The following is a 22,524-nucleotide window of genomic DNA, read 5'->3' on the forward strand; positions in this document are numbered from 1 at the left end:
AACTCTCATGTTATCAGAGGCATTTTTTAAATCTGACTCTAGAGCTTAACATCTGTTCTCACCTTTGTCTTCCTGCGTGTATGTCATTCTCAGACTTTCAAAATTTGTGTGTTTTCTTTTTTCATGAGTTGGTACATAATAGGTTCCTGCACTGTTTAAGAAAGGTTTCCATTTTTTTTTCCTATTGCTAAAAACTTAAAAGAGGGAGTGGAGCAATGGCACAAGCTGTAGGGCTTTTGCCTTGCACACGGCTGACCCAGGACCTAGGACGGATCCATGTTCAATCCCCCAGTATCCCATATGGTCCCCCAAGCCAGGAGCGATATCTGAGCATCACCAGGTGTAGCCCCCCCAAAAAAAAACTTAAAAATTTTTATTATTTTTCAAAAAGCATACTTCCTCCTCTCAAATACAGAATCTTGGATTCTTGGAGGGAGATCCAACATAACTCACATGTTAATTCCTTTCTAAACTATTCATATTACTGTACTAACAGAGATTTGTTAAAATTATTATTATTATTAGATATTTTCTTAAATTTCCTAGTGTTCAAATATCAGGAAAAAAACCAACATAGTAACTCTTGTCATTTTTTTACTGAAATATTCTGCCTAACAATGTGTTTTGTGTTCTTGTTGCTGAGAATATATTTACTTATCTGGCTTAAAAGATAGAAAACTGTTATAACTGAAAGAAAATTTAAGCATGGGACTTCTCATCTCATTTGTGAGAAACATCTGGTTATTATCATTCACAAGACTCTCATTTTATTTGCAGTCCTGAATGATTTCAGTATTAAATCACCCTGCATTGGCAAACAATGGTGAGAGCCAGGCCAGGAAAGAAACAGATGTATCTTACGTATGGAATGAAATTAAATGCTAGTATAAGCATGACAGTATTCCCTTTGTCATTATTTCTTTTTCTAATATATTAACCTTAGAAGTTAATATTTTATTTCTATTGTGATAATAATAAAAATAACTTCAGAATTAATTCCTGGATTCAAGGGGCACATTCTGATTTTTTTAATGTTTAGATAATTGGTTAAACAGTGATGTAGATCAGGTAAGGTTAATATAGACAAAAACAAATATCCAGAAGAGATATGTTTAATTATAGAGCCAGATATCTGAGCCTTTATTTTTATTCTGCCTTTTTTTTACTTTGTAAATTTCTGTTAATGTCTTTAAGTCTTAATTTCTTTGCTTGTAAAATTGGAATAATCACCTGTGAAGATCTGTGAGAATATTAAATGAGCAACCTGAGTTTGAGTTTTGTTTCTGTCACCCCTATTTTTGTCTTTCTTATATACCACTCCGTTTTGTGCAATATCAGTACAGAATCTTGGAGTTTTGTATACTGCTATTGCTTCAACAGATTATCCTACTACAAATCCCAGGTTATAGATGAAGAAATTGAGAACCATTATTCTAAACAAAATACCTACAATGACAAGGTGACTACTTGAGAGGAGGAAATTTTTATTTGGCATTTACTCTTTGGGCTTTGATGAAACCTCATTTTACTGAAATCACACTGGTATACTCTCAAATTAAGTGGATTTTCTAATAAATGGGACAGCATTTCTCTTGGGGTTGGAGATGAGGATCACACTGTTTATTCTGTTCAGCCCAGAGAGGAGGAGATAAATCCAGAGTAGCTGGAGGAAAGCTATATAATAAACCTTTTCCCAGAAAGGAAATTCATGCTGATCCTACTGCATCCTCTGGAGTTTCTTAGAAAATAAAGGGTAACTGTCATTTTATCTACATCAGGGCTTCTCCAACCTTTTGGCACAGGTAAGCATAGAATGAGGCCCTTTGTGTGTGTTTGGAGGGAGCATAGTATTGGAAGGCTGGGATGGATATGGCGGGGGTGGGGGGCTTTGAGCAGAGGAGAAGAGAGGTAAGAGGAAAGCAAGAACTCCTCCTAGAATGAGGAGGCAGCAAAAAAAGAAAAAAGAATGAAGCTTCCTCTTGGAGAAGCTTTCAATGGTCACCAAGATAACTCCTGGAGATATCTGTGGGGTTCATTTTCCAGAATATCAGCACCAGGGAGAGGTCTTTCCCAATGCCTGAATATACGACATTTTTTTTGGAGGGGGGTATACACCCGGTGACGCTCAGGAGTTACTCCTAGCTATGTGCTCAGAAATTGCTCCTGGCTTGGGGGACCATATGGGACGCCCAGGGATCGAACTGTGCTAGACTAGCGCGGGCAAGGCAAACACCTTACCCCTTGCGCTACCTTTCTGACCCCTGGATATAAAACATTTTTACCCAGTTTGATTGGACAGTTGTTTGAGAGATCAGACTACCCATACATTTTTTCATATCATTTAATTTTCAGATTTACCAAAATAGCCCAGCAAGTCATAACAAACAAGAATGTCCTGCTTCTGAGAGTAGAGGAAGCCTTAGTCTGTTTCCTACAGACAAACTCTCAGAGAGGAATTCCTGTATAGTATTTGAAAAACTCAAAACAGTGTTTGAAAGTCCCTGCTTTTAAAAAGGTCATATTTAAAATATAAAATAGTATATAATTTTTAAAATTATATGCCTCATTATCATTAAACTTAATTCACTATTTATGTTGGAAACTCACTCTTTGTGTCTCTTCCATTTTTTAGTTTAGTTATTTTTTTAATACAGGACATGAAAATTTCAGATGTGTGAGACAGTTATCAGCTGATTGATTTATAGAAGAGTATAATTACTCGATAAAATTCAGAAATATATGACTCATTTTATGCCTGCAGTATAACTAATGCAAGCACAATAATTATAATCATTTTTTTGCCTTTATATCCTGGGGAAGCAGATTGGACTTGAATGCTTCATTATAAAGTATGCACATATAAATTGAACTTTTCTAAATCTAGGTCATTTGGGTAAGAGGGTTCTTTTGATAAGAAAAGATTAACAGTTGCATTCTCAGGGCATTGTAATGTTAAATGCTGTTTCTCCCACATTCTGGATCATAAGGCAGCCTAAAGAATATATTAATGTTAAAAAATATAAAATCACATTCACAATAATGGCAAATCTTCATGGTACATAGTGTTACATATGCTGTGGTATAGAGTTCATGTACATAGCTTTACATATTACATAATAATATATTACATTTGCATGTGTTACATATTGTATTCTTATGTTCTATTCTGTCATTTTATAATAGTTAAGTCTTATGATGTCATATTTAATATGTTTTTAAGCTCATCTTTATTTCCCCTTTTCTGGAGTCGCTTTTTATAATGCTACCTTTTAGTCTAGGACTATTATTCTAAAACAATGAAATTAAAAACAAAGTTAAGTCATTTTGTTCATAGAAATAGCGAAATCAACAACAAAACTTGGTTTAAGATATTCCAGCTAAAGTGTTATCTTGGATCCTTTTCAGACTCAATCTGTGTGCCAAGCTTCGATCCTGCTCTCAACATGATGACTGGCATCACCCCCATTAATCCAATGATACCAGGTATGGGGCTGGTACCCCCTCCACCACCAACAGAAGTGGCTGTTGTCAAAGAAATAATCCATTGCAAAAGTTGTACTCTTTTCCCTCAAAATCCAAGTAAGTGAGAAATGTTAAATATTTTTAATTTCTTTTTTACTTTTTGTTTTGCATATAGTTTTACCTTTATTTTCAGCTGTGACTCATTATTTTTTCTGAGACATAGAGGTAAAGGTTCATTCCAGATCAGGAATTTGTGTCCAGAATGATTAGAATAAATGCATGCTAATATTCCAAATGTCTGTCCTGGAGCTGAAGTGACACCGGGAAGGCAATACATTCAATTTGAGATAGATTTCCAACTTTTGCAATCAGTCTGAGTGCAGTGAAGTCTATCATTTTCTGCAGAACATAGTGTGAAATATGTGAGTACTTCCATCCATCTTCGAAAATGTGGGAGAAAAACTCAGAAATGTGTTTTGCTAGATGGAAAATTGAATTAATTTGGCAGTTAGCAATTTGAGGGGGGGTGGGAGCCTGCATCTCTGAGTTTCTGAACAAAATTGCATTGCTTGAAGGAAACAAATTTAATGAAATGAATGGACCAGAGGTTTTATAAATTTTTGTAATTTAGTCTCAAATACTAAGTTTATAGACTTAAATATCTAGGTTATAAGAAATAAAATTCATATTAATCAATGTTGTCTTTTAAAAGTGAACTTCCCAGGAGATTGCTTAAATAATCTACATATAAACTAGGCAAGATGTAGTGATAGTGTACATTTTCTCTTTATACATACTAACCCGATATCATAGTTTGCTCATTTATATGTGAATAATGAAAAAAGGAGGTTTTTTTCAGGCTCCATGTTTTCCAGTCAAGTAAGTACCATGCAACTTTCAAGTTCTGTTCTTGTGTTCTGCTAGCTGCTTCAATATCCCTGAATAAGACAGAGCAGATAACAAGTCGAGGGTTTTCATCATGTTGTCATTTCATCATCATGCCTTGCACTTTGTAAAACCCTCCCCCTCCCATTTTTCTAGGCTTCCGGATTATGAAGGAGAAATGGAATTATGCTAATATTTGCTTTATCTTTACTCAGGGGCAGTCATAGCCACTCAGTGTAGAAAAGAACAAAGAAAGCAAAGGAAAATGATGAGGAAGGGAGAGGAACTGAAAGACCAGTACAAATCAGTGTAGTTGGTAAAGAAGCTTAGCAATATGCACAGGGCAAAGATACTCTGCAAGTTTCACTATTGGCAGTAAAACAACAACAACAACAAAAACCCACAAATATAAGACCAAACCCTCTGTTTTGTTGTGATTATTAGATCTTCCACCTCCTTCCACAAGAGAACGACCTCCTGGGTGTAAGACAGTGTTTGTTGGAGGATTACCAGAAAATGCTACAGAGGAAATCATACAAGAAGTCTTTGAACAGTGCGGTGATATCACAGCAATTCGGAAAAGCAAAAAGAATTTTTGTCACATTCGCTTCGCAGAAGAGTTCATGGTTGATAAAGCCATTTACCTTTCTGGTACTTTGCATTCTGTAAGGGGATTTGGGGCATTTTGTTCTGTGTTGTGATGTTAATAGGTGCATATTCCCTTTGACTTAGGACTTCATGACAGTGAAGGGAGAAATTCTGCTTTTTTTTTTCTGCTTGCTGCAAGGTTCTCCCTTTGCCTTGCAGGAATGATTTCCCACCGACACCCCCCAGTCTTAAGGCATTTTATGCATTTCTAATTGAGGCTCTCAGGTGCTTATTAAATGGAAAGCAATATTATGAGTACTGAGAACCATTATTATTTGTAGAATTAAATAAATAACGATGGTGCTGGATGGAGAAGGATGGAGGCCTTTATTCTTAGGCCATGGCCATGTGGCTCATCCCCCATCAACCGGCGGGTCTGGGGTCCAGGAAAGCGATGGGTATTGAACTCACTCACAGGCAGGCTTCAGGAAGCATCAACTTTATTCATGCCCTATCCACCACATGTGTGGCCTATATCATAACCTTTTAAGCATTCAGCCATTCTTAGCTAGCCCTGCATCTTAACTCCTTTCAGCCATCTTCCCTTTGACCTCCATGCTGGCAAAAGACCAAAAGGGCCTAATCCCCTCTCTTCAAAACCTTATCTACTCTTTCCAAGACCCCTCCCAGGAAATGGGCGGGGTCTTGCAGGTAAGGTCAAGTTACCTAGGAAGAATGGGGGGATGAGGCTTCAATTATTATTGTATGTAATTCTCAGGGGGAGTAATGCACTCACTCAGTGTAATTTTTTTTTTTCATTTTAAAGGAGAATTTCATTTCCTAGACATCAGGTTATAGGATCAAAATCAGATTCTTGCAGAAATTAGTGAGGGACTCTCAGGGAAGGTTCAACTTCATTACACCAATGCCCAAAGATCCCTGATACTGTTTTGTCAATTATATATATATATATAGAGAGAGAGAACATTTTTACAAATGTTTAAGATAATTCTAATGCCTTTCACTGTCAATGTTGGAACAAGTGTATGGAGTCTGTAAACTAGGCCTTTGCATAAAAACTTCTAAGCATAGTATTGATTTAGATTTTAGATTTAACTCACTGGCTTTAGATTTTTAGATTTAACTCACTGGCATCCCCTCACTCTCTACCTGTGTATTTCAGCCTGCTCCTCTAGGCATCACCTTCCTATTGCTCAGTTAATGGGAAAAAGTAAGAAAAGACAGGACAAAATGTATGTATATGACCAGGTTTGCTGGACCCTACACTTGGCTCTTATGGCACTAAAGTTTTCTTGCAAACATCAGAAGCTTTGATGGTATTAGCATGGCAAAGACTTTCCTGAGCTTGATTGTGATGTGGAGACCTTGAAAACCCCAATTCGAGTAAGATCTCACAAAGTGAAAAAAAAAATGAAATTACAAAAGAAAAAAAAAGAATTAAAACAGTTTGCAACCTGCAATTAGCAGTGGTTTGCTGTGTTTTACTTTTCACATATTCCAGAGCATTATGAGACCTGTGTTTTATTTTTATTTTTTTAAGTCTTTGGACCAGAACAGTATACAATGATTTGGGAAACCACCTAATTGGTAGTTGAATATTTTGTTGAGAGGTAACTCTGGGCTTCACTTGCCTTTCATCTAAAAAATAAAACAAAAACAAACAAATCAAATTCTTATAACACCGCGTTATTGTTGTCTCACAGGATTGCCCTGAGGAATAAATCAAAACAATGGATATTATGTGTTGAGCTGGGTACCTGAAAAGAAGAAGGAATCTGTTTAAAGTTGCTTTTTACACAACTATCCTGACAATGATAAAGAATTGATTCTTGGGAGCCCTGATGTGAGAGGGTGGTTACAAAACAGTTTTCCCCATGAAACTCTTTCTTAATTTGATGGAAGTAACAATGAGTAGATCAAGGGTACTTTATTATTTGTTTGTTTGGTTGTTTGTTTTGAAGCCACACCCACCCAAAGATGCTCAGGGCTTATTTCTGGTTTTGCAGTCAGGGATCAGTAGAGATTGAACTCAGGTTGGCTGTGTGCAAGGCATGCACTCTCCCCACTGTGCTTTCACTCTGGTTACTTTTAAACCTAAACTTTACACAGTGAAATTTATGTTACAGTACAGAGATGAGCAAACCCACAAAAATTTATTTTGGGAATCTGCATTTCCCTGTTCAGACCTGGCAGGGCCGTTCTTCAGTGAACTTCTGCTCTGTAGCCTGCCATTTTGCAAAAGGAAGAGCCCCAAGCAAAGGCTTAGTCCTGGCCTCTCTATCTGGGTGTACAACATACTCTGAGCTCCTGCCACCCTCTGCCCCAGCGAGGTGGCAGCATGTGTCGAAGAAAGATCTGAGGGAGCATCTATGGGGGTCAGGCAGGAAGCAGGAAGTGCCTCTAGTGTTCCTGTACCACCAGCCTAAGCCCAGCTGGAAGGCCTATCTAATTTTAGACCCGTCTTCACATTTGAAGGCCAAACTAATTTTAGACTCAGCTTCATCATGCTCTCTTAAAAGGCCTTAATGATGTTTTGGTAAGAGAGGGTGCTTGGGGAAACAGAAATGTTTGAAAGTTATGCTCTGGATATGCACAAGGGCAAACTCCTTCACCAGTAGGGACAGCTGGCCAGAGGCAGTCTGTCCTACCTGCTCAGCTGCTAAGTTTTCAGTTGTCCAGTCTGCTGAAATACTTTGTTCCCATTATCCACAACCAAGACCCTCTGCTTCAAAATGATTTTTTTCCTCATCTGCTGTGATGGGGATGTTTGAATCTTGAAGTATAGCATTCTCCCTGTTTTGGGTCACACAATTGAAAACAAGGCATAAGAAGGGCTTAATGAGAATTATATGGAGAGATTGTTATCCTATGAGTAACTTTTCAAAGGTGTGAAGTACCCTGGTTGGGAGAAGCCAGCCACTACAAGAATTTTCAGCCAAGCTTCAATCCAAAATATGTGGATAATTCCTAAAAAGTTACCAGGTTAATGTACACCTGCAGCAGCTCAGTGTTATCTCATATTTCTCAGTAGCATCTCATTTGCAAAGCCTCTGCCCAGAAAAAAATGCTTATTTTATTCTCTTCTCTGGTGACCCCTGACTGCTGGCCATTCCTATTGGGATCTGAATTTATATACTTTTTTTTTTTTTGAAATCTGACTGATTCAAATGCAAGAGCAACCTCAAAGCCAACTCTTCATTTGAAGTTAAGTTGGTTGTCTAGTGTCAGTTCTCTTTGTGTTGATCTCTCAGATTGAGCTCTCCATGTATAGTCTTTACAAACTGAGCAGCTCACATAAAATCCCCCAAAGATTCCTAAGCCCATTTTTCGTTCTGGCTCTGGACTCTTGTGTGGTCTCCTGTGGCCTTCAAAGATTGTGTGGACAATTGGCATGGCACAGCGTACGGGATGAGGTGTTGCAAGTCTGCAAGGAAGGCAGTGGCAAGGCCTCATGATTGAAGGTAAAATATTCTCTGGTGCCCTAGAGGATAAGTGGAAATAAAACAGCATTGGGAAATTGCCTTGGTAATTGTGGCTTTTGCAGTTGCCAAGAAAGAGTATTGAACAGCAACATTTTTCCAAAGTAATAGAGCCATAGCTCTATTCTTTGCATGAGGTATCATGGAATTTACCTTGCAGATTTCTTTAAAACTAAAACTATTCTTTATTTACCCTCACTGCACCTCTTCTAAGAAGAATTTATGCACACTAAAGTTATAGTATCTCACATAGATAAAAAGAACCCTACCCCCACCCTTCAAAAGGGAGTGTGCACGGAAATGCTGTTTGCTGTTTGTTCCTGAGCTTCCTGGAAGTCAGAGGGAAAAAGTGATGAGTGTTTTGGTTCTTAGCATCATCCTCTTGGTAACATGGCATGAAGATAGGGAGGTGATCTGAGCCACCACCCAGAAAAACGCAGTGTGCTTTTCTCCCAATCTGTAAGAAATATAACTTGGCAGTGATTTGGGATTTCTGGAGAGAAAACAGCTGTTTGCCACCACCAGAGCAAGTGGGTAACCATTTACCTAGACAGAAACATAAATGAATGTGCCCCCCTTCCAGAACCTGTATGCCTCCACCACACCTTGACTTAATGATGGAACTTGGGGATATGAGCAGACTTTCCATTGGTTGCAGGTTACAGGATGCGATTAGGGTCTAGCACGGACAAAAAGGATTCGGGTCGGTTGCACGTGGACTTCGCCCAGGCCCGGGACGACTTCTATGAGTGGGAATGCAAGCAGCGGATGCGTGCCAGGGAGGAGCGGCACCGGCGCAAGCTGGAGGAGGACCGGCTCCGGCCGCCCTCCCCGCCCGCGATCATGCACTACTCAGAGCACGAGGCTGCCCTGCTGGCAGAGAAGCTAAAAGGTAAGGCATTTGGACCTTGGTCTCCTTCTGGCCATTAACCAGGACATGCAAATAGAGCAGGCAGCCTCCAGGGTGTTTTCTTTCAGTCTTGCATGTGCATCCAGCATCCTTCCCAGAACCTTTACCTACCTCCCTGTATTATGTGCAGCACAGGGACTCATGCTTAGTGCAGAAGAACAACCTGCTGACTTCCTGCTTTTTGTAGAAGGAGCAAGACTGGCTCTGCCCTGTGGGTGTGGGCTGATGTTCCTTGTTCCAGATCCCCCACTCACCTCAGTCTCTTCACCAATTTATTTCTTTGTATGGTGTAGCAGAAACAGTATATGTTTACAGAGGAGAAAAGAGTGCTGTGAAGTGTGATCCTGGACTGCTCACTTACTACCTATTACCTCCTGGGCTGAAGAGGCAATGGAGGCATGAACTGCAGAGGTGGTTGGACAGAACTGGATAGGGACCAGAGAGATAGCACAGTGGTAAGGCGGCCTTGCATGCAGCTGATCCAGGACAGGGCTGGGTATTGGCTTTACATAGTTATGAGCAATGTTTGTGTTACTGTTACCCCAAATCGTGTAACAGAGCACAATGTCTGTGCAGTTTTCGTGCAGAGGATTGTCAGCACCTCCTATGGTTACTAGGCAAGTGAAAGTTGATGAGAGAATAGGGGCCACAATTATAGGCCATCAATGTAGAACTCTGCAGGCTAATGCTAATGTGTGTCAGCATTAGAGCAAAATACTGGGAGATAAGTGTGTACCATATGGATAAAGGCCCATCTGAATCACCCCAGAGAAGACAGAAAGTGAATTTGTTGGTGGAATGAACATGATTTTCTCTCTGCTGCTCCCAGAAGAAGAAAGAGACATAAAGACATTCCATTTCAAGGCTGGAACACTAGAAATGAAGACACAAGGACCAGAGAGCAATTTGATATGAGAGGGGAGAGAAAGGCGAGTCTGCTGCTATGGTGGCAGTGACTGTGTGGGCTGTATGGATATGTAATAGGGCAGGGGGAAGGCAGGAAAGTGACCTGACAGGGGAGCCTGGCCAGTTGCTGACCAGAGTTGGGGTTTTATTCCAAGAGCAACAGAGAAGCCATTAATGCTCTTTTAGGAAGGGAGAGACGCACTTGATCTTTGGAAGAGCAAAGTTTATTGCTGGCAGTATAAAGTGGATTGGGTGTTTTCCTAAAGGAAAAAAATGAAAAGCCACTTAAAACCCATTTCAGGAAGTTTGGAAGTTGACATTCTATGTTTTGAAAAGGAATTGAGAAAAATAAATTTCTGCTTCTAGTCCTCCTTCCCTAGTCCTTAGGAAATTGTGGAACCCATAATCAGCTGCAGGGTGCATTGAAATGCTGCTGCTGCTGCTTCCTCCTTTTTCTTCTCTATCATATTTTTGTTTTATTATTTTTAATAATTTTTTTACTTTAAGCACTGTGTTTACAAAAATGTTCATAATTGGTTTCAGTCATCGAATGTACACCACCCTTCATCAGTGTAACTTTTCCCCTAGTGTTTCTTACTGAGGCTCTTAATGCATTGTTCTGCTCTAGAAAGAGAAGAGGCATTTTACAGATACTAATGCAGAGGCTGTGACTGTCCCTTTAATAAAACAATTACCAAATGCACATATAGGTATGCATCTTCTTACTTGAAAGAGCAAAAATATTCACTAGGCATGTGAACATTGCTCTCTGATCCCACCCACGTAACTGCAGCCAGTATCTAGTACATTGTGTAGTGTGCTATTTATATGGTCCAGACTTTGAAATGACAAAATTTGACTCTTTTGCTCTGTGCCTGAGTAGAGGAATTTCACAAGATGTGGCATCTGTATTTTGTGATTTCTTAAGAGAGGAGTGCAGGGTGTTTTTGCTTGTAAGAGACACATGGTGTGGCCTTTCTTGTTAGAGGAGAGCAGATTGGGATGTCAATTTTTGGTATAAGAATTTACAAGCCTTGCCATTTCAAAAAATATATATTTATATAGATGAGTATCATTTGCAGATTTTAGAAGCTGCACTTTTGCCAAGTACTGTGTGATCCCTGGAGGAGAGAACAGATTGGAAATTTTAATAGATTGCAGTTACAGTAGAATGAACTAGCTGGGGATATATCTTAGGCAACGGTCAGGTAATATCAAGCTTGACAATTTCAACCCAAGCACAGAGTCTGGAATATAAACAGCGCTTAATTGCTTAGGAAATTGGCTGCCTCCAAGAGGAAATCCACCCTGTGCTCCTCATAGTGCTGCAAAGCCAGACAGGAGGAGCCGAGGAAACAGTTTCCTGAAGATGAGTTTATTGTTGTGGGGATACAACATGCTGTCAAAACTGAAGGTAAAGAAAACGGGTCAAAAAGGAAATGAAAATACCTAATTGGATTTGAATTTTTCCTTTTCTCTCCCGAGAAATTTTGTTCTCAGGTGTATTACTATCATTCCACCCTTCTCCTGTTTTTTGCATCATGCCTGTTAATTCATAGCACTTCCTCTTCGAAAGTCTGTTTTATCCAAGAAAGTATGTAGGAGCCTTGGATACAAAATGACCCACAAAGCCATCCATTTTCTACCTTTTGATGAAAGAAAAACTATGCACACAACAGATGATTAGCAAATAAAGTTCTTCCTCACTTCCTTAGTTCTTTGGGTCTAGGAACATGTAGCAAATATCTGGCCCCCAGGGAAAAAAAAGGAAAATGGTGGAGGAGCTCCCCTCAAGAAGTTTAGGAGCTCCCTCACAAAGGCAGTTATAATCACCCTTTACAGCAGTGCTCTCTTGGCTGTGTAAGGATGCTTTTTTTTTTTTCTTTCTGATGAACACTGTAAAGGAACTAGTTACTAGAGACCCTGCTGGATTTTCCACCATCATCCAGGGTTAGGGCTGTTTTCTCACCATAGAAAAACCCTAAAGAGAAGCTGTTGGGAGAAGGAGGAGAATCTTCTGGGATTGGGTAACCTAAGGCACTGGATCCTGGGCCTTCTAAAGGCAGAGAAAACTCTTGAGTTGTATTTCTGTAGCTTACCCATGTGGTTACGCTGTTACAAATTCTGAAAAAGAAAATTAACAGGCATCCTGCTGTCTAAGTAGACATTGTTCAGAGACAATTCAGCTAATGAAGACTGACAGAGAAGCAGCTACTCACAGACCCCAAGTTTATAGCAGGGCTTTGAGAAAGTGAGGAGCTCAATACCTCCATAATTACACTTTATTGGAAACAGTAGCACCAGGCCGATGAGATAATGAATTTCAGTTTGTCTTAACACAGACCATCTACCCCGGGAGAAACCCTGGTTTGGACTGTGGACAGAGGAGATTGATTAGACAGAGAGGAGAAATTATATCCTAAATCACTGGGAATTTACTTGGTGAAAACATTTTTTAAAGTTTCTGTGTATTACTCCTCCCCCCCTACACACACACACACCCACACACCCACACACACCCACACACACACACACACACACTTTGGAAAGATGCCCATATAATGCCCATTATATGATAAATTGAATAATTTCTGTCTGCCTCAGGTGGGATTTTAACAAAGTATTGCAAACACAGTTGCTGGGATTCTCTGACATTTCCTCATCAAGAATTTCTCCCTGCTTTGGAGCATCATTTCTAACTCCCAGAGGAATGTCCTCTGATTTGCATACTAAATAGCCAAGGTCAACTTGCCAGAAGGAGGGAGCACTAGGGGTGGAGACAGCATTCTGCACAGATGCTTGTCAATATTTATGGTTCCAAGAAAGTAAAAATCAATAATGCTATGAGCCAAGTGGAAGTTCCATTAGCTAAAAGCCAGACTTCCTTCTTCGGGCAAGGAAAGTACAAAGTTTAGAGCCTGTATAAGAAATACTTTCTCTCTAGTGTCATTGTTACTGACCTTGACAAAAACAAGATAGGTTATTTCCTTAGAAACATTTTTTTCACTCCAGGCAGAAATAATCAGAGCATTTTTGTTTTATTGTCTCCCAACCCTTAGTTTTCTCTTTTTGATAGTTACTAAATAGTTGTGTGTGTGTGTGTGTGTGTGTGTGAGAGAGAGAGAGAGAGAGAGAGAGAGAGAGAGAGATGGAGAGAGAGATGGAGAAAGAGAGAGTGACAGAGAGAGAAAGAGAGAGAGTACCTTGGAGAAAGGGGGAAGGAAGTATTAACTATTTGTGTTGTTTTACATAGCACTTAAAAATCTATGATTAACTGAGGAAGCAGAACATAAAGATTTGTTTAGGAATGTTCTATGATTCTGGACATATCCTGAAATTGGAGGAATTTATAGAAGCAATAATTAGGCCAGCCTGTTCTGCTTAGATCAGTATGAGATTATGTACGTTATGTACATCATGAGTTCTATCACTAACACCATCAAATTGTGTAGCCACAATCCTCAGATGTTGTATTCTAATTTCTTTGGAAGAAAATAGAATAGCTTTTTTAAAATTTTATTTAGAATAACTTCCAGCCCCCACCAAGAAAAACTTTAATCTCATAGGGTATAATTCTCATCACAGTGAGATTGAATATAAAATGGAATCTCTCTCATTATCCCAGCATAAATAAAGTACTACTACAACCCACCTGAACTCATATTCATGATCATGGTCTGGTTTTTATCACTACTATTTTTCTAAAATTTAAGACTAGCTCTTCCTTTGCAAACAAAAGGATGTGGTGGTGGGAGGGAACTATGGCAGGTCCTCACTTAATGTTGCCAGTAAGTTTTTGCAAGCTGGGACTTGAAGCAAATAACATGTAATAAAACTAATTTTAGCCTAGAATAATTGATATAAACAAGAGTTGATTTCCTAGGGAACATTCTCATCACAAGAACATCACTCAAATTTCTAAACAAATACCCACCAAACACCTCAAATATTAAATAATAATTTCTATTCATTCATGCTTGACTTTACAACTCACTTTGGGGATACCATGACCAGAGTCCATTCCCATGTTTTAGGCAGGATGCTACTCTAGACAGGATGCTGTTCCCACACAGGGCACTCTACACCTGCGCTCACTCATACTGGGAAATCTGAGATATATTTACCTATGAGCCTAGCATGCACATGTTTGGGGTATGGGAAGAAACCAGGGAACCTGAGAAAGCCCATGCAGACATGGGGAAAACCTGCAAACTTCACACTGATGAGAGTCCCTGCCAAGAACTGATAGTTTGTTATCAATGTTGTATTGAAAAGTCTTTGAAAACAGGGATCTGCTGTACCTACTAGTTTGATTATTTTTCCCTTAATTATCCCTGGTTCAGTTTGGTTCAAGATCAAGTGCAGCCCTGCTCATTCCTGTGGCTTAGAGCCACACGTAGGGTTTCTCACTGTCCTTGAAGAGCTTGCAGCTCACTAATGTTTGGCATGGCCCTGGTTTAATGTTTGCCTTACCAATATGAAATGAACATGTACCAATAATTTTACTTGACTCCCCAATTAACAAAAGACCTAAAAGCAGCTAAAACTCATTTAAAAGAGGGAAAAAAGCTTCACAAAAATTTCTGGTTTTTACTGGACAAAATAGATTTGCATTGTTACAGGGAATTTTTTTTTCCCATTGAGCCCAGTTTTGAGGCTTAAGTTCTTTTGCTATGGAGTAGTGAAAGACACAGGTTCACACTCTAATCAAATCAGCCAAGTCCAAAGTGAGTTGAAAGCAGCCCCTTAGTTCATGCCCAGCATTCTATTAAAATGATCTGCAGTAAGCACTCTCTTTCTGCCTACATCTGAGCCTATCACATATTCCCCGACATCCCCACCAGGGTCGAGATGGAAGTCTAAGCAGCTATTCTGTAATTGGAGGTGGGATGGTTGGGGATGGAGATACACAAAGCTCAGAAAAATTAAATCAGAACCTTGCAATATTCTACATGATCTCAGCTACTACTTTTCATTTCAGGGTTTCATTATCTCTTCACTTAGATGATGAGCTCTAACTGCTTTCCTTGGTCTTTGTTACATGATTTCAGCTCTTGCTTCTCGGGCTTCTATGTGCGTGCAAATCACCCAGTGTAAGATGTCAGTTGTATCAGTAGTCTAAAGCGAGAGTGAGTCTGTATGCTAAACATGCTTCCAAAATCAAACTCCTACTTTGAAGAACAAAGACTATCCCAAACGTCTCCTCTTCCAATAAACATGGAAGAGAGAATAGGGAAAAGAAAGGAGCTTGATAACATCTGAACTCAATGGAAACTGAGTAGCTGGGCATAGATTTGGATGATGACATGAAGATAGTATAGTTAGCTATAGCACTTATTCCTTATAAGGATGTAAGGTTATTGTATTCCTTAAATTAATAATAAATGCTTTTAGAAGACTGAGTTACTTGATAAATGGCTGTAGGTGGCTCTGTTTCCATGTATCTGACTTCACTTTGAAGTTACACTGTTGAAGGTGATGGTCAGCCTTGATAGAGACCAGGACCAGCCAGCTGAAGTGGCAGAAGAGCATTTATCTCAAGTAGACAGTGTGAATGTGTTCTTGAATATGAAATTAAAATTCTTTATGTCAACTGATGGTTCTCATCTGTTGAGCATTGGATTTTGTAGCTTTCCTCTTCTTAGCACAGAAAATATATTAAATGTAGTGTGAAAATACAGATCATCTCCAAAGGGGATAATGGAGGCTGACCCAGGGCATTGAAATATGTTTGGAAATTTTATTCTCAGCCCCTCAAACCTGGAGACAGAGCCATAAACCAACAGTCGTTAAGGTTCCTCAGAGAGACTGGCACAGGAGATCTAAGAAGTCGTAGAAAGAGTAAAGGGATAAACATTTCATCTCAGCTTGGCAGAAAACCTTCCTTTCAGAGAGGCCTTGAAGCTGAACCTCGAATGATGTCAATCAGGGAGGGGTGTGCCAGGTGTGAGAGGGAGAGGACCTCCTGGACAGCACATTGCATATATGGAAGCTGTGAGGCACTGTTGGGGTATTGAAAAAAGACAGGAATATAACAAAAACAACGAGGGTGACATAAGAGAGAAAAGTACAAATCAGGACAAGCCCCAGAAGAAACATTGTGACATGTATAAGGAAACTGCAGAGATTTTTAATGAGCACAGGTCCATATCATTTTAGCATAGATGGATTGTAGAAAAGAGCATGTTTGTACATTATCATTTCTAAGCTGCACCCATACTCAGAGTTAAACCTACGCATGTTCCTGGAAAGTACTTGGAATTTTCATAACTGCGTATTTGATGTGATTTTTATGAGCAGTGCTAATTTCTTTCCATATGAATAGCTTTAATAATGCTGCACTCTAAATCCTGTTTAAATTAGTTTATATTGTTTTCTGTTTTTTCTCCATGATTTGTCCACTGAATACAAAATTGAATATACAGTTGAATGTTGAAATTAACATTGAAAATAGAAATCACAGTGTGTTCCTGTGGCTACTCAAAGAAGACGTCCTGGCTTTGTTTTTTAATATAAACTCATTTCTTATTTGGCAACAAACATTGACTAGTCTTAATCATGCCTGAACTCTTTTACACATTTAATTTGAATATCAGTAGTTCATTCATTCATTAACTTGCTGGTTACAAAATTTTCAGAATTGAAAACAAAACTGAGTTTGTAAAAACTGTATATTTCTTTTATTAAACTAACAGAATAACTAACAGAATTTCATCTAGTATTACTTGTAAAAATGCTGAAAGATTTTTTTTGCCTGTTGAGCTTTTTAAATTGGGTGTTTTGGCTTATTTTTTTTGGAAAAACTACCAATGAGGTATAGTCTACTGGTAGGCTTACTTTATGCATCTATGGGTGAAATACAACAAAATCTGATTTATAAGATATATAGAGATATAGTGTAAGTGGATAGCACTATTCAATTCCTGATATACCATATGGTCCCCAAAGCCTTCTAGGAGTAATCACTAAGCACAGAGCCAGGAGCAAAGTTTTTAGATTTTTTTTTTTGAGCAACTTTTTTTTTCTCCCACACCCCTTGAGCAACTTTTAAACTTAAGAATTTTCTTCCTAGTATTTAGGCAGAGAAGGCCACAAAAAATAAAAGAATTCCTGAGAAACCAGGGAAAGAATGATGAAAAAGACATTGTATCTTATTTTACTCTCAATGACTGAAGTACTTGCTGAAGATTTTTTTATTCTGTGTTACTTTGAGGTAGAAATCATAGCAAAAGGGGGGAAATTGTCATGAAGTCAGTGCTCATTTTTAAAAGAAAATTTTGTTTTTTGTTTTGTTTCGTTTGTTTGGGCCACACCCTGCAGCACTAGAGCTCATGGGTTACTCCTGGCTATAAGCTCAGAAATTACTCTTGGCTGGAGGGAGACCACATGGGATGTTGGGGATCTAACCTGCCTCTGTCCTGGGTCAGCCTCCTGCAAGGCAAACTCCCTACCACTGTGCTACCACTCTGACCCCAAGACAGTGCTCTTTGTTAATGTATTTTAATAGTGAAAAGAAATGTGTTTTTTTTAAATGTGTTAGGATTCTTCTGCTGGGTTTTTATTTGGGGGAGGGGATCATTCTGCTAGCATATATTGGCAGTAAGACAGGTAGAGGATCTGAAGGAGGCAAAATTTATTCTGCCAATAAGGTCTTTGTAATGAGCTTCTCACGTGTAAATTTAAGTTTTGGGGTTCCCTATGAATTATGTGTTTTTGGGGGGTGTGGTGATTTTTTTATCTTGCACCAGCTGCTTTGGCCCACAAAATGAACTACATAACTGGAGTTTATTGAGAGCTCAACTCAGACTAAGATTCAGCATAAGCCAAATTGCAGGTATCTGCTTTATTCTGCAGTAGCATGCACGCATGACCCTTTCTCATAGGTGGAAATTTTTAGGGAATCTTGAGTCTATCCCTGGCAGAGTATGTACTGTGGACATTCCCTAGGTCTTACTGTTGCTCGTGGAAGAGCAGGTTAAAGCATATTTGATTCCCATATCCAGGGGGTTTGGGGATTGGGATGGGAACTGGTTAACAGTGCCTGCCTGCTTTCTGATGGCTCTTCGTTGTGTTGGAAGCAGAGCAATCCCTCACTGACTTAAGTCAGTTCCATAGCATCTCCTTTGCACACAAGCCACAGGTAAGACCCTGCAATGAAGTTGTGTCCTGGTCTGGAAAAGTTTACTCTGGGAGAAAAGATATTATTAGAAGATAAATTTTAGCCCATGAAAAATATTTGAGTATATTGAGCAAAAGTTTTCTGGAATCAAAGCCACATCCAGGATAGCAGTTTTTTGAAAAAAATAAAAGAAGGCCCAAGGAGCCATGAGCTCTGAAAGGTACTTGGAAGCAGAGTGGAACTGGAATAAAGAAGTTAGATTGGATGAGAAAATAAGCTTATTCTCATACAGTCACTATCCTATTAGTGTGGCAGGGTCTAATAGGAAGCTTTCATAACTAGTTCTGATCCTGGGACTTCTTAATGACTCTCTTAGTTTTCCGTTTCTTAGACCAAGAGTTAGTATAGTGGTTCGGACACATACTAGACATGTGCCTGACCTACATTCAATTTCTTGCATCACTAGGTGTGGCCTACGAGGCCCCCATCATGGCCAAAGTAGTCCCAGTAATTTGTAGAACCATAAGGTTCACAGGGTATTTTATTTTTTTATTGAACCATGGATGTGGTTGCCAGAGAATCATTGCTGGGGGCCCCTGTGTCTCCTCAACACCACTTGGAAATCCCTTCCCACTCCACCCCCCAAGAAAAGGTTCCATTTTCTGAAGGAATAGAAACTATAATTGTAAGTATCAGATTGGGAACATGGAGCTCAACATATGTCCGTACATTTGGGACCCCTTGTCTTATTTGTAACAGTGCTAATGGTATTTCTACAGCACTCTGAAACATTCTCAAAGCACTCTACAAATGAAGTAGTTTGATTTATAAAATACAGAAATGGTTGGCTTAAAATACATATGATGAATGATAAAACTCCTTTACCAAACACAAATCACCTTCTGTCCATTCATCTTAAGTGTGTGTATTTATGTGAATGTGTATGCGTGATTGTAAGTGTGTAAATAAAAATAGCACATAAGTATGACTGTGGTGTTCCTTCCTATAGAGGACTTGAGAGAGATTCAGTATTTGCCAAGAGTTGTACAAGAATCCCAGCATCTACTCTTCTTAATTTTGTTCCTTAATTTTAGAATATGGGCCCTGCCCCATTTACTTGAACATGAAATATATTATTTTTAAAGTAATATTTCCCAGTACTGGAAAAAAATCAGGTGAAATACAGCCCCCTTCAAGCTTGCCTAGAAAATATGCAATGAGCCTTCAGCAGTAGGATCGATCAGTGTTGTAACAACTGACATACAACTTCCAGTTCTAATTAATGTAATTATCTGCAAACTAGCTTTTCTTCCACCTTTAAGCCATACTGCAGAGTTCTGTTCAAAAAAGCCATTTTCTTAAAAGACAATTTTCTTTGTTATACTTGAAAATAAACTTTATCACTTATTTACAGAAGGAACTTCATTCATATCCCCACCACACACACACGGCTCAGAGCAGGTTCCCATGGGTTTCTAACAACCTTCAAAAGCGAACACAGACAGCCCCTAGGAAACAGGTCCTCTTTTGTGGAAAACAAAGAAATAGTCTTTTTTTCCCCTCTAATCAAACATGTTCTATTACACCTAAAGCAAAATTAGTTATGGACTGTCATGGAACAAAAATTGACATTCCTACTACCTGCCTAGAAGAAATCTCTTACATTATAACCATTTTTTAAAATAAATTAGTCCACTATTACATTTTTACTTGAATCTAGCTAATTATGAGACAGAACACTAGCATAATAACTATCTAAATTTTTTAATGAACACATCAAGAAATGACATGGAGGCCAGACAGACTAATAACCGTTTTCCCAATAAGGACAATAAATTAGAATTTTGGGGGAGGAATTATGTGGTACCCATGATGAAAAAGAGCCAATTAAAGTGCTTCTGAGAATGAGAATAATAAGGTGAACTTCACTTTGTTTCTTGGATGTTTCCATGGGGTCACAGAGTTTGATGAGAAAAGCAAAGCTCCCCCACAATCTAGCAGTTCAGCTGGAAACTTCACTTGTCAACTTCTGAAAATGTGTGCATGATGGACTATGCTCTCTTTTGAAGGAAATCACAGACAAATGTGTTCTCACCTCATTTTTCCATTTCCAGATGATAGCAAATTCTCCGAGGCTATCACAGTGCTACTTTCCTGGATTGAACGTGGGGAAGTGAACCGGCGTTCAGCCAACCAGTTCTATTCCATGGTGCAATCGGCCAATAGCCATGTTCGCAGGCTTATGAATGAAAAGGCTACCCATGAGCAAGAGATGGAGGAAGCCAAGGAGAATTTTAAAAATGCCTTAACTGGAATCCTCACACAATGTAAGTAAACTTTTGGGGCCATCTGTTTTCGTTGTGATTCTTGACTTTTCTTTAGTCTTTGACTTTTATTTTATTTTCATTTGGGGGTAAGTAGTTCAATAATTTCCCACTCTTGCTCCATATTGAATGGCACGCCTCATACCCTATTTCATGTTCTGTGGCAACTTGGAGGAACACGGACCCTGTCCTGAAAACTTGCTTCTCCAGGTGAGCGACATTTCTGTAGCTTTTTCTCAGTGCACTAAGCTCCTGCCGCCAGTTCAGGGCTGTCATCCTTTCCTTTCGGGCTGTCCACACAAGCCCACACATTTTCCCAGTGTGGACAGTAGGAAGCAGACCCTGAATTCATTGCCCTTGGGCTCTGCTTTTAGGAAAAAGGTATGGTCAGAAAAACTCCTTCTCAGGATCCTTTATTGGAGGTGAGCTTTGACTATCTACTTGGGCAACTCAAGAGCAGAGAATGTTTCTGCTTTATTAGTCCATTCTTTCTTCTTTTGGAAAACAAATTGCCTCAAGTGCTTTATGCTAGTGATTTTTCATGTCCAGATCTAAAATTGATGAAGGGATATAAATGGGCTTTTCTCATAGAACAATAGACAGGGTAATTACCCAGGACTCTATTTCTAAAAAATATTCTACCTATGTTTTTGATGCCACTTTCTCTGTATAGGGGTCATTAAAGTCACAGCGGCACAATGTTGCCTAGCTGTGAGTGTTCCCTGCTTAGTAAAGTTCATCAAATGACACTGTAACAATGCCTTGCTCCATCTCTTACTAGATGCTGGATCTCACATAGGATAGTAGCATGTGCTATTTACATATTCATCCTGAGAGTAATGATTAGTTTGTGATATATTGGGCCTCCATGGCTATTACTCTCCTTCACTATAAACCCAAGGAATAATGCATCTTAATAGGATGGGATGAGATAAACTTTATAAACCAAACTTCTGGACTGTTGAGATGGTTCAGGGTTATGTCTCTTGCCTCACACACAACCAAATCCAATTTAATCTCTGTCACACACATGGTCCTCTGTGTACTGCCAGAAGTCAGTAACCTCTTAAGACCTTTGGGTGTGACCTCAACCCCTCCATATTTTAACATTAAACAAACTCTTAAAATATTTTGCAAAACTAAATTTATCATTTTATTTTTAAGTAAATACTTTTATTTAGGCACCATGATTTACAGTTGTTTCCGTACTTTAAATTTTGGCATACAGCGTTCCAAAACCAAACCAACACCAGTGTCAAGTTCTCACACCAATATCCACAGGACCCATCCCCACCTCCACTCCTACTCCCAGTGCCCTCCTCCTTAACAATCACAGTTTTGAGAATAATTATTGTAGTTCCTGTATTGATTGCTCTGTAATTTAGATATACACATATATCACACCTCTACACCACCATGTATCCATGTGAAAGTATTTTATATGTCTTTGTCATCAAAAGGAATTTTTGTAACAGTTGTTTCTAACATTAAAAAGTTCCCAGTAATCTGAAGAGATAGTACAGGAGGTTAGGCCTAAGGGCACTTAAATACCAACTGAAGCAGAAGCCTCATGCCCCAACTCCCAGGGATAGGGATGCATGGGTCTGGAAGCAAATGCTCCTATACAAGGTTGAAGATAATAAAACAGGATCAGGAAACTCCCACCACAAGCTTTCTGCTCATTAGCAAAACATATCAGCAGGCAGATAGACTAGTTGTGGAAACTAAAATTGCAAGCCAGCTCCTCCTGTGACCCGAGGTATTGGGAAAAGAAAGACCACCTTACCTGTAGAGAACAGGTTAGGGACCAATCCAGAAGTACTTCCAATT

General features: G+C 39.1%; 1 protein-coding gene across 1 annotated transcript in view; it reads left to right on the forward strand.

Annotated features, from left to right (window-relative positions):
* Positions 1–22,524, forward strand: part of ENOX1 (ecto-NOX disulfide-thiol exchanger 1) — a 440,285-nt gene that overhangs the window by 233,844 nt on the left and 183,917 nt on the right. The window contains exons 5-8 of the mRNA XM_049778780.1: positions 3,406–3,579; positions 4,792–4,998; positions 9,094–9,327; positions 20,485–20,697. Of these exons, the coding sequence (XP_049634737.1) occupies positions 3,406–3,579; positions 4,792–4,998; positions 9,094–9,327; positions 20,485–20,697 (828 nt within the window). The remainder of the gene's footprint in view (positions 1–3,405; positions 3,580–4,791; positions 4,999–9,093; positions 9,328–20,484; positions 20,698–22,524) is intronic.

Source organism: Suncus etruscus, chromosome 8 (genome assembly GCF_024139225.1).
Source record: "Suncus etruscus isolate mSunEtr1 chromosome 8, mSunEtr1.pri.cur, whole genome shotgun sequence".
Lineage (NCBI taxonomy): Eukaryota > Metazoa > Chordata > Mammalia > Eulipotyphla > Soricidae > Suncus > Suncus etruscus.